This window comes from Gorilla gorilla, chromosome 17 (assembly GCF_029281585.2).
Source record: "Gorilla gorilla gorilla isolate KB3781 chromosome 17, NHGRI_mGorGor1-v2.1_pri, whole genome shotgun sequence".
Classification (NCBI taxonomy): domain Eukaryota; kingdom Metazoa; phylum Chordata; class Mammalia; order Primates; family Hominidae; genus Gorilla; species Gorilla gorilla.
The window spans coordinates 76,121,227-76,134,919 of NC_073241.2; the positions used below are offsets into that span (position 1 = coordinate 76,121,227).

The window sequence follows — 13,693 nt, forward strand, 5'->3', positions numbered from 1 at the left end:
ATACTTCTGGCTTCTCCACAATTAAGACTACACAGACACCGGGCACGGTGGCTCACGCCTGTAATCCCAGCACTTTGGGAGGCCAAGGCAGGCAGATTACGAGGTCAAGAGTTCCAGACCAGCCTGGCCGACATGGTGAAACCCTGTCTCTACTAAGAATACAAAAATTAGCTGGGCGTGGTGGCACATGCCTGTAATCCCAGCTACTCGGGAGGCTGAGGCAGGAGAATCACTTGAACCCAGGAGGCGGAGGTTGCAGTGAGCCAAGATCCCGCCACTGCATTCCAGCCTGGGTGACAGAACAAGACTTTGTCTCAGTGGCGGTGGGGGAAGACTACATAGCCATATCCAAATTAAGTCCTTATTATATACTTATTAACTGAGTTAATAAAAATAATATATACAGTAAATTAGAATATTCTATTTTAATGGCTTTAACATTAATGTGCATATCATTTGAATACTGTTTAATCATATCCAAAAGCTTAATGAGTGTGTCCTAATGTTCAAGAATTTAAGGATAAAAAGAGATTGATTCTTATTAATTTTTCACCTTTCAGATCAGCAAAAATTAAAAGACCAACAATACAATGCTCATGAGGGTATAGGGAAAACAGTACCTCCACACACACAAATGGAGTACAAATTGGTGCAATGCTGTGGAAGCTACTGTCCAATTTCCCTCTAAAGGTGAATATCAAAATATTAAATATTCATATTTTGACCCAACAACTTCACATCCGGGCATTTATCCTTCATATATATGTGTACAAGTATTCAGAAATATATGCAAAAGTTGTTCATAGCTGCAATGTCTGTAAAACTGCAAGAATAGTGCCTGATACATGCTATACACAAAAATACTTCTGAATGAATAAACAGTGAAAGCCCATTGAAGATGTACATCAAAAAAGTACTGGGTAAGTTACGGTACATCTATAAGATAATAGAACTACTGCAATAAATCTGCTGTAATAAATTTCCAGGAAATACTGTTAAGAAAGATTGTCATGGTGCAAAACTCTAGGGAACACTATTCACAGATATTACAAACAGAATAGTGCCCCCACTCCCTCAACCAGACACTCTGCAGTTGGAAAAGGTTTTAAGAGACCAGCCTGGACAACATGGTGAAACCCTGTCTCTACTAAAAATACAAAAATTAGCCAGGCGTGGTGGCGGGTGCCCAGAATCCCAGCTATTGGGGAGGCTGCGGCAGGAAAAAAAAAAAATCGCTTGAACCCGGGAAGCAGAGGTTGCAGTGAGCCAAGATCACACCACTGCACTGCAGCCTGGGAGACAGAGGGAGACTCCGTCTCAAAAGTAAAAAAAAAAAAAACAAAAAGAGAGAAGAGAAAAAGCATTAACATAACACAAGCAGAGAAAAAATAAACTTGATATGACTCTAGCTGAGCAATGAATGAGATTACAAAGGACTGTCCCTTTCTTATGATTTTTGATTCCAAATATTAACTACTTTTGTAATCTGAAAAGAACAATGAAGAAATTAAGGAATCAAAGGTTCATAAAACTTTGAAGGTATTTCACATAACACCAGCCAGCCAGACATATCAACATTTATGATGCATATAAACAGCGAACAAAGAGTCACAGAAGAATACATATAAGAATATAATTATATAGTGCCAAGCACAGTGGCTCATGCCTGTAATCCCAGCACCTTGGGAGGCCAGGGCAGAAGGATAGCTTGAGCTCAGGAGTTCAAGACCAGCCTGGACAACATAGAGAGACCTCCTCTCCACAAATAAAAAAAATCAAGGCCTGGCAGAATGGCTCATGCATTTTAATCCCAGCACTTTGGGAAGCTGAGGCAGGCAGCTCTCTTGACCCCAGGAGTTCGAGACCAGCCTGGGCAACATAGCAAAATCTCATATCTACAAAAAATTACAAAAAAATTAGCCAAGCATGGTGGTGCATGCCTGTAGTCACAGCTACTCAGGAAGCCTAGGTAGGAGGATTGCTTCAGCCCAGGAGGTTGAGGCTGAAGTGAGCCAAGATTGTACACTCTAACCTGGGCAATTAAGTGACCCTCTCTCAATAAATAATAAATAAATTAAAATCAGTCAGGTGTGGTGGTATACACCTGTGGGTCCCAGCAACTTGGAAGGCCTGAGGTGGGAGGATCACTTGAACCTGAGAGGTAGAGGGTGCAGTGATGCCACTGTACTCCAGCCTGAATGAAAGAGCAAGACCTTGTAAAAAGAACAAAAACAAAAGGAATACCTTACATAAATTTCAGAAGCAAGCTAACTAAACTTTTTTTTACAAATACACATATATGATGAAATAAGCAAACAAGAGAAACACAAATCCAGGACAGTGATTTAACTCAGAAAAGAGAGGGCTTTAAAGATATGGTAATGTTCCTTTTTCAGAAAGTAGCAGGTTCACAGGTGTTCATTCCCTTGAATCTTTATAACTTAACATGTTTTATATACATATTCCTTTATACAGATAGAATACAGACAAATTTTTAAAACAGAAAATTCCCAAAGGATCTCATGGTTTATTTATTTATTTTTTATTTTTTTTGAGACAGAGTCTCGCTCTGTCACCCAGGCCAGAGTGCAGTGGCTCGATCTAGGCTCACTGCAAGCTCCGCCTCCCAGATTCATGCCATTCTCCTGCCTCAGCCTCCCGAGTAGCTGGGACTACAGGTGCCCGCCACCACGCCAGCTAATTTTTTGTGTTTTTAGTAGAGACGGGGTTTCATCATGTTAGCCAGGATAGTCTCCATCTCCTGACCTCGTGATCCGCCCACCTCGGCCTCCCAAAAGTGTTAGGATTACAGACGTGAGCCACCACACCTGGCCTCATGTTTTTTAAAAATTATCTTGCCAGGCGCCGTGGCTCACGCCTGTAATCCCAGCACTTTGTGAGGCCGAGGCAGGCAGATCACTTGAGGTCAGGAGTTTGAGACCAGCCTGACCAACATGAAGAAACCCTGTCTCTACTAAAAATACAAAAAATTAGCCGGGTGTGGTGGCACATGCCTGTAATCCCAGCTACTCGGGAGGCTGAGGCAGGAGAATCGCTTGAACCCGGGAGGCAGAGGTTGCGGTGAGCTGAGACCGTGCCATTGCACTCTAGCCTGGGCAACAAGAGCAAATCTGTCTCAAAAAAAAAAAAAAAACTTAAAAAATTGAAGAGGAAATCAAGACTGCCTGTGAGAGCACATCACGATGGTTATTTAAGGAAAGAAAATGGAGATTTTTGCTAGTTTGTTTTTAGATTAGGGGATTATCCATTTTGTTAACAGTAGAACCTTAGCTACAGAGCACTTTATTTAGTATTATTGTATACACTCATGTTTTCAAGATACCACAATTTTTCACTTCAAGTGATAAAAAAAATTTTATATCAACCCTTTTGTATAGAAATAATCCCAAGCTGCAAAACTATATACTAATGTATCTTCTTAAATAGAATATACTCATTATGGGCCACAGGCGGTGGGTCATGCCAGTAATCCCAGCAGTCTGGGAGGCTTAAGTGGGCAGACCACGAGGTCAGGAGTTCGAGACGAGCCTGGCCAACATAGTGAAACCCCGTCTCTATTAAAAATACAAAAAAAATTAGCTGGGCGTGGTGGCAGGTGCCTGTAATCCCAGTTACTTGGGAGGCTGAGGCAATGAGAATTGCTTGAACTTGGGAGGCGGAGGTTGCAGCTAGCCAAGATCATGTGACTGCACTCCAGCCCTGGTGACAGTGCAAGACTCCACCTCAAAAAAAAAAAAAAAAAAAAAAAAAAAGCATATACTCATTATGGTTTTTTGACATACAGCTACTGGTTTCAAAATCCCAAGAGGTTCTGGAATGACATTTTTGACCTCGTGTCTGCTTTTCGCGCCACTGCACTCCAGCCTGGGCGACAGTGCGAGACTCCGTCTCAAAAAAAAAAAAACAGTGATAGGTAGGATTCCTGAAAAACATTGTTTTTAGTTCAAGGGTACAAAGTGTATAAGCCATGAGGATACGTGTATTTCTGGCATTCTAACTGAAGCTACGACCAAAATGCAGGGAGTTTAGTTACTCTTCTAAACAAAATATCTCTGGCATTATTTTATCTAAGCCAAATGAGATAGTTTTGAATACCAAATATGAAAAGTTTTATTTTAGTAAATTTATAAAGAGCATACTATTTAACTTTACTGAGGTTAATAAAAGAGAAACTCTGTGATGAACAGAGCAAAGTAAGAAAATTTCTATTTCTATTTGTGAAAAAAGCAGGAAGGTAAGGAAAGAGAAAAGGACAAGGCCTCTCCCATGTCTCCCTCTTGGAGTACCACTGAGCAAAAGCCTACTACAGCATCTTCACTTAGTCCCCCCCAGTCTTCTGTCCATGTCTCTAAAACACATTCCACTGTAACCACTACCCTACAGACCCTCTTATCCTCTCTGTCCTGTGCTTAGCCACATTCCTGAGGGGCCTCATGAAGCAGGGCTACCCAAGCATATCACTAGTCTGAATCTTTCTCAGAATAATAGAAAGTAATAAATTTGCTAGTCCTTCAACATAAATAAGGAAAAAAAAATTTTTTAAGTAATAAATTTATAATAACTGCTGGGACAGAATATATAAATGAACCACGACATTGTGCATGATACTGTCCAAATGCCATGATAAAGGAGGAATTAGAAAACAAATTAGGGAAATATGTTAACCAGATAAATCAACTCTTTAAAAACAAGGCTAAAGATGAAAGTAAAATCATAAAAGACAGACAACTGGGTAATAAGCATTTAAAATACTTGCTCTTGTTGGCCAGGTGCAGTGGATCATGCCTGTAATCCCAGCACTTTGGGAGGCCAAGGCAGGTGGATCACCTCAGGTCAGAAGTTCAAGACCAGCCTGGCCAACATAACGAAACCCCATCTCTACTAAAAATACAAAATTAGCCGGGTGTGGTGGCACATGCCTGTAGCCTCAGCTACTCGGGAGGCTAAGAGAGGAGAACTGCTTGAACCCGGGGAAGTGGAGGCCGCAGTGAGCCGAGACAGAGCCACCGCCCTCCAGCCTGGGCGACAGAACAAGACTCTGTCCCCCCTCTCCAAAAAAAACAAATAAAATCGAATAAAATAAAATACTTGCTCCTGTTACTAATTTTAAAAATAAAAATTTAAGCAAGATACAAGTTTTCATCTAAAAATCACAGAGATCTGTTTTTAATAGCACCCAGTAAAGGCAAAAAGTAATGAGATATGATAAGCATTCTCTCACTTTGCTTGTGGAATTTAAACTGGCACTAAATTAATTTGGCAATATGTTATCAAGAGTCTAAAACGTTCTTTTTACTTGATCCAATAATTCTACTCATAGGACTTTGTACAAACAAATAATAAAACATGAACAAACACTCAATCCTTATTTCAAAGTGAATGTAATAAAGAGATAAAATGCAATACTCCACTTGCTTGGATCACCAGTTTTGCTAAAACATAAATAAAGCAAAAAGCAAAAAATTGAAAAAAAAAAAAAAATAGCCACATTGCCTGCCACTAGTCAGGCCATACTAACCCCACTAACTAGCTCTACCCCTCAAAACCTTCTGATTTAACCAAGACAGACTGCAGTACAATCCTGTAAGACAGGAAAAAAAGCACACTGATACGTTTAAGTGTTTTCACATGACTGAAAATAAAAAGGGTTTTCCCAAGAAAGAAAAAGAAAGCAATCTTCCACATCAACTATGAAATGTTACTTCCCAATTTATTTCATAAAGAAATTCAAATATATTTGTAAATAATTTCATTAGGCAGTAAGAATTATAACACAGCAAAGCAAAAATTTGTTAGTCACATTGTAAGCAACTGATGGGCATTAAATAAAAGCTAAAAAACTGCATGTCAAACTCCCTGTGCCACTTTAGAAATAAAATTAAATATAAAAGGTTTATTTCTTAGAAAATCAGTTTAAAAGCTACATTAAATGGAAAGTAAGTCCCTTTATAAAAATATGAAAAGTATCAAAATACAAAATCAGGATCAATAAATAAGATTTGTATCTATTCCCATGCACACAGAAGCAATCTGATTTCTACACCATAAGAATGCTTGAGTAAGTTCTAGCCAGAGCAACTAAGCAAGAAAAAGAAATAAAAGGCATACAAATAGAAAAGAAAGAAGTAAAATTATTCCTGTTCACAGATGGTAGGCTCTTATATACAGTAAACCTTAAAGATTTCACACAAAAAACCTGTTAGAATAAATGAATTCAGTAAAGTAGCAGAATACAAAGTCAACATGCAAAAATCAATTGCATTTTTATAAACAAATAATAAATATGATGAAAAGGAAATTACGTAGTTTTTACAATAGTATCAAAAAGAAAAAATATTTCAAAATTAACCATGAAAATGAAAACCTGTACAATAACAACTATAAAACATTGCTGAAAGATATTAAAGAACACATAAATAAATAGAAACACAGCTCATGTTCATGTACTGGAAGACTTAATTTTTTTTTTCCCCATCAGCCTATGTGGGAAAAGAAAGACTTAATATTGCTAAGATATCAATACCACCCAAACCAATTTACAGATTCACTGCAATTCCTCTCAAAATCCCAATTCTTTTTTTATTAGAAATAGAAAAACTCATTCTAAAATTCACGTGGAATCTCAAGGGCCCCAAAAAGCCAAAACAATCTTACAAAATAATTAAAGCTGGAGAATTCACTCTTCCTGATTCCAAGACATATTACATAGCTACGGTAATCAAAACTGTGATACTGGCATATAGACAGACATCTAGACCAATGGAATAAATCAACAGTCCACAACCTTTTTGGCCAGGACCAGTTTCATGGCAGACAATTTTCCCACAGGCCAGGGGAATGGTTTCTGGATGAAACTGTTCCACCTCAGATCATCAGGCATTAGATTCTCGTAAGGAGCATGCAATCTAGATCCCTTACATGCACAGTTCACAATAGGGTTCCTGCACCTATGAGAATCTAATGCCACTGCTGATCTGACAGGAGGTGGAGCTCAGGCTGTAATGCTCGAACTCCTGCTGCTCACCTCCCGCTGTGCGACCTGGTTTCTAACAGGCTGTGGACTGGTGCTAGTCCATGGCCTGAGGGTTGGGGACCTTGGAACAGAGAACCTGGAAATAAAACCTCACATACATGGTCAAATACTTTTTGACAAGGGTGCTAAGATCATTCAGTGAGGGAAAAGACAGGCTTTTCAACAAATGGTGGGGAAAAACTGGATATCCACAAACAAAAGAACAAAGCTGGACACTCACCTAATACCATTTACGAAAATTAACTCAAAAGAGATCAGGCTTAAATGTAAGACCTAAAACTATAAAATTCTTAGAGGAAAACACAGGGCAAAACCTTCACAGCATGAAGTTTAGCAATGATTTCTTGGATATGACACCAAAGGCATAGGCAACAACAACAAAAAATAAACAAGTTGGAATTTCATGAAAAAATGTTAAGTTGTACATCAAAAGACACTATCAACAGAGTAAAAAAGGCAAACCACAGAATGGGAGAAAATATTTGCAAATTCATATATCTGATAAGGGATTATATCCAGAATATATAGAGAACTCCTAAAACTCAACAACAATAAAACAAACCAATTCAAAAATGGGCAAGAGACTTGGCTATACATTTCTTGAAAGATACATAAATGGCCAAAAAGCACATGAAAATGCACAACATCACCATCATTACAGACATGCAAATCAAAGCTACAATAAGATACCACCTGACACCCATTATAATGGCCACTGTAAAAGAAAAAGGAAAATAAAAGTGTTGTTAAGGATGTGGAGAAATTGGAACCCCTGTGCACTGTTGAAGGGAATGTAAAATGGTGCAGCTGCCACAGAAAACAGTAGGGTGATGCCTCAAAATACTAAAAGCAGAATGACTATGTGATCCAGCAATTCCACTTGTGGGTATACAGCCAGAAGAACTGAAAAGCAGGGTCTCAAAGAGATACTTGTATACCCGTGTCCACAGAATTATTCGCAATAGCTAAAATGTGGGAGTAACCCAAGTGTCCAATGGATAAGCAAAATGTGGTATCTTATAACACAGAAATATAGAAGTAAAACCAGAAGAAACAGCTAAAATAATTAAGGTTGTTGCCTCTTGAAAGTGAGATTGAGGGGTGGGTAGTGGAGTGAGCAAAAGATTACTATTTTTGTTTAAAAATGTATACTATTGTATTATTTAGCCTTTAAAAGGAAAGAAATTCTAACATAAACTACAGCATGCTAGAACCTTGAGGACATTACATTTAGCGAAATAAGCCAGTCACAAGACAAATACTGTATGATTCCAATGACATGAGGTACTTGGAATAGTCAAAATCATAGACAGTGGAAGTAGAATGGTAACTGCCAGGGGCTAGTGGGAGGGGAGGAGAGGAAAGCTATTGTTTAATGGGTACAGAGTTTCAGCTTCAGAAGATGAAAAGAGTTCTGGAGATGGATGGCAGTGATGGCTGCACAACATTACCAACATACTTAACACCACTCAACTGTACACTTTAAAATGATCAAGATGATACATTTTATATTATGTGTATTTTACAATAAAAGAATTGGAGAAGAAGAAAGATCAAATGATACGAAATAAAGCTTCTATTAGATTTCAGTCATGGTTGCCGAATTTTTATCCGTATATTCAAACATTCGGCATTGATGCCTCAATTTCACTATATTAACAGCACATCACTAATCAATAGTTGAAGGTCTCTCTTCATTTACTATCTTGTTCAGAAGAAACTGAATTCTCAAACACTTACCTAAACTCGTGGGCTTGATGAGAACATCAAGGACATCATAAAAGGGCAGATTTTTTAACTGCACATCAGGATGGACAGGAGGAATTGGGGGAGATGGCTGCTGCATCTCAAATGTGGGCTTAGTATCTTGAAGCAGCACAGAACCAACAGGAGAGGATGGTGAGTGAGGTGTAACTGAAGTGGAAGGCAACGAGTGGATTCCAGCCACGGCCAAGTCAGGTTCTACAGGTGATGAGCCACCATCCAGACTGAAAACCGATGATTTGATTGTGGATAAATCAGAAAGTCCTTCAAGAGTTCGTGGATATCGGCGTCTATACAATTCTCGGATTTTAATCTGAACCGCAGGGCTGCAGCCGCTCTTCAATAAATGCAGCGCCCTCATCAGGAGGTCATGCTTGCGTCCACTTTTATTCCGTCCAGCAAAGCCTAGTAATACTTGTAGTTCAGAAACCCTAAAACTAGAAACCATATTCTAAAAGGAAAGAAAAAAAAACATAAGCCAAGTCACCCTCAAGCATACAAAAATCCTATCTAAAATATAATGTAAAATGTGATTTTTCCAGCATTCTATCAACTGGCATGTGCTAGTAACAGCATTTCACATACCACTTAGAATCATTACCATTCATAAGACAATCCCGTAAAACTTACATTCAAGTTACGGTGTTAATTATATTTTGTTGTACGAGATCTTAATTTTGGTAATCTATAGTCTACTGGTTTCTACTAACCACTTCATTATCTGATTATGCTCTAATGCAAACAGTTATTTGCTTTATGACTATAAAATCTATCACCAATGAATACACTCCTTTTCAAAACTAACCCCTCCCAATATACAATGTAATGTTTGTTACAGAATTATCACCAATTAACCAAACAAAAAATCAGATTTTCACAATGTTAGATGTGTAACTTTTGATGCTGAGTAGTAAATCCATAAAAATCAAGTCAGAACTGTGATCCAAAATGCAATGAATTTTTTACCCCAATTCAAACATTAACAAACAACATAATAAAGATATTTTAAAATATTAAAGCTAAAAAATCACATACATCTTATTTAGCAGTCAAACTTCTAAAACAACTGAAATTCCCAGCTGGGTATCCAAATGAGAAAAAGACCTTTGAAGAGCAAGGAAATGAGCAGTCATCAATCTTAAAGGGCAACATTTCCTCCACACTACTCTACTGGCTTGTGCTTGGGTGTAAAACAAAGGTTATAAGCAGTTGCAGCTTCACATCACACCTTCTATTTTTTCAGCAAAACTTAATGAATATTTTTAACCCCTTGCAGCCTCAGGAATCCACCTACTTAGTGATTTCCAGTCAATTCTGAACTCAGAGGCAAATCACACTTGGGTCAGATACCACACATGCATCATCTAGCAAGAAAGAGGAAGAACACCTGGAGCTGACCAAAGCCCTGTCAGAAACCTACCCAGGAGAACTACCTGTGGTTTGGTGTCCCATCCCATCCTCATCACTCCCCCAACCCAGCCCGTGCTACACACTCCACAGTCACTTGGGATTCCTTTCCAACCTGCTTGTCTCATCAGTATAGTGGAAATGTGGGGCAGTTGCTCTGTACTTTTTAAGTCTCAGGGACGGCCCAGAAGCAATTGTTTAAAACCCTATATGGTTTTTAAATACTTGTTGGTATAAATACTTGCTAGTTTACTAAAATGCAAACAGATTTAAATATACCAAAGTAATCCATATACACTGTCATAACTGTACTTTGTGTACTATATATGTCTCTATATTTCATAATGTACAAGTGAGAGAATATTAAATTGTAATCCTGGCAAGCCATTTTATACTCTAATTCAGTGCTGTCCAACACAAATTAATAGAAGACACACATTAAACCTCCTAGTAGTCACATTAAAAAAACTAATTTAGGCCAGGAACGGTGGCTCACACCTATAATCCCAGTGCTTTTGGAGGCCAACACAAGAGGATCACTTGAGCCCAGGAGTTCAAGACCACACTGGACAACATACTAACACCCCGTCTCCACAAAAATTTAAAAATTAGCCAGCCATGGTGGTGTGTGTGCCTGTGGTCCAAGCCACTCAGGAGACTGAGGCGAGAGGATCACTTGAGCCCAGGAATTTGAGGCTACAGTGAACTGTGATCACACCACCATACTCCAGCCTAGGCAATATTAAGACTGTCTCAAAAATAATAATAATAATGATAATTTACATTAACATAGTTATTTAACCCAATATATCAAAACTATCTTTTCATCTCAACATGCAATCAATTTTTGCAATTTAAAAATAATCATTTTTTAAAGTGTCAGTGGGATATTTTTTCATACTAAGTCTTCAATATCTGGTGTATATTTTACACTTACAATACATCTAAATTTGGACTAACCACATTTCAAGTGCTTAAGAGCCACATGTGGCCACTAGCTACCACACTGTGGTAGCTCTAAATCATACTCTAATAGAACACATACCACAATGTGTGTTACCTCTACAGTGCAGACAACAAAGAAGGAAAACAAGAAAACTTTTGGCCTATCTCATAACAAACCAGTCACAGCTTACTCAACATCTCATGCATTAAACAGAAGACAACAGCTTCTAGGGAAGGGTTTACCCAAGCAAGTAATACGATGCATCTTTCCCTCAATCTTAGTAAATACTTCAATTGATTGTGGAACACTAACACTAAAAAAGGCAATCACACAGATAAAACATAACTATGATTTTTTCTAACTCAGAATTCACTACTTTGCTCCACTCCTTATACTTATTGTCAGATATTCTTCATTTTAAGGGAAGCTGTTTTACAGAAATGACAAAACAAAGCACAAAGTCATCCTACCTAAGCTTGACTCTCAAAGGAATTTCTAGGAGGTCTCATATCTCATATTTCCAGTGATAACATTATTTGGCAAAGGATGTTAATGCAACTGGCTCTATGGGCTGTTGTAAATAGACAAACAAAAAGTAAGAAAGAGATAAGAGCTTAGACTATGAATGAGGAATCACAGAATTCTGAACAGCAGATGGGACAGTCTCTGCATTACAAAATGCTGCAAAGATAAAGTATTGCTGGACACATAGCCAAAGGTAATTAAGTCAACAGGGCCCTGTCAGAAACTTCAAGCCAGCAATCAGCAGTTGTGGTTCAAGCCCAAGCACCAAGACTTTGGACCCTGGGAAAGTCATTTCATCCCTCTGGTCATCAATTTCTATTTTAAAATAACAAACACCCCCCCAAAAAATCCCTCTCCTTGGCCAGGCACAGTGGCTCACGCTTATAATCTCAGCACTCTGGGAGGCAAGGCGGGTGGATCATTTGAGGTCAGGAGTTCAAGACCAGCCTGACCAACATGGTGAAACCCCGTCTCTACTAAAATTACAAAAATTAGCCAGGCTTGGTGGTACACACCTGTAGTCCCTGCTACTCGGGAGGCTGAAGCAGGAGAATTTCTTCAACCCAGGAGGTGGAAGTTGTAGTGAGCCAAGACTGAGCCACTGCACTCCAACCTGGGCGACAGAGTGAGACCCCATCTCAAAAAGCAAAACCAAAAATCCCTTTCCTTTATTCAGCACTTACTGATAAAATAATCTCAAAGCAGCTTACTAAGTAAAATTCTACGAATATATTGTTTGGCAAACCTTACCAGATCCCACTTCCTCTAGGAGTAATATCTATTTTTTCTTAATTTAGTCTTTCACCAAGTTTCAGGCCCTTCCCCCACAGTGAGTGGGTGTGGTGAGTAGAGAGGGTCGCCAGAGCCCACATGGGGGTTAAGGTTAGCCTGCTATGAACACTACCAAGAATGGATTTCAGTTGTTTTTCTCCACCAACCTCTGATGTTGGTATCTTTAGTCTAATTTTTTCCAAGCGGTTTTTCCACTCCACTGTGCTGCCTCTCAAAGGCTCCCAAGTCAGCCCACTTCAGTTAAAACTGCTATTCCTACAGAGGAATTTCCCTACAGAGAAATGTGTTGGCATAATTAATTGTGTAAAAAGATACGCAATCTAAATTCTAAACAAAAACTAACATAAATTAAGACCAGAGTTTTAAGTCAACCTTGTTCCTTTATCAAATGAAAATAAACACAAAATTATTAAAAATTTTAAAGCTGGGATATTACATAATTGAAACACTACATACAAAGATGAAGGCAAGCTGAAGGTGCTACCTCATCAGGTAGAAAATACCTCATTAGGCTGGGCGCGGTGGCTCATACCTGTAATCCCAGCACTTTGGGAGGCTGAGGTGGGTGGATCACTTGAGGTCAGGAGTTTGAGACCAGCCTGACCAACACGGTGAAACCCCGTCTCTACTAAAAATACAAAAAAATTAGCCAGGCATGGTGGCAGGTGCCTGTAATCCCAGCTATTCAGGAGGATGAGGCAGGAGAATCGCTTGAAACCGGGAGGCGGAGGATGCAGTGAGTCAAGACCATACCATTGCACTCCGGCCTAGGCAACAAGAGGGAAACTCCATCTCGAAAAAAAAAAAAAAATACCTCATCAAACAGGTATACATGACAGTTACATGTACTCACCAGTGAATAAAAATATTTCCCTGAGATTGCTCTTCAATTCTAAAACATGAGACAGAAGCTGCAATAACGGCCTAGAATTTGGGGAAGTGCTAATAAGGTTAGAAATCATGGTAAAGGTCAATATGAACTCTGTAGATTCCCCATCTGCTATGATGTATATAATACAGGAGAAGACGAGAAGCTGCTGAGGGCAACTGACAAACTGCATTATTAATATTGCCTACTCCAGCTACAATATTAAAATAATCTACCTCAGGACGGACACGGTGGCTCACACCTGTAATCCCAGCACTTTGGGAGGCCGAAGCGGGCAGATCATCTGAGGTCAGGAGTTGAAGAACAGCCAGGCCAA

General features: G+C 38.9%; 1 protein-coding gene across 14 annotated transcripts in view; it reads right to left on the reverse strand.

Moving 5' to 3' along the window:
* PIAS2 (protein inhibitor of activated STAT 2) overlaps positions 1-13,693 on the reverse strand; it is a 159,421-nt gene that overhangs the window by 123,546 nt on the left and 22,182 nt on the right. For all 14 annotated transcript variants that reach the window (XM_063699200.1, XM_055368779.2, XM_031003696.3 and 11 more), the window contains one exon: positions 8,795-9,269. In XM_063699200.1, coding sequence (XP_063555270.1) covers positions 8,795-9,269 — 475 coding nt within the window. The remainder of the gene's footprint in view (positions 1-8,794; positions 9,270-13,693) is intronic.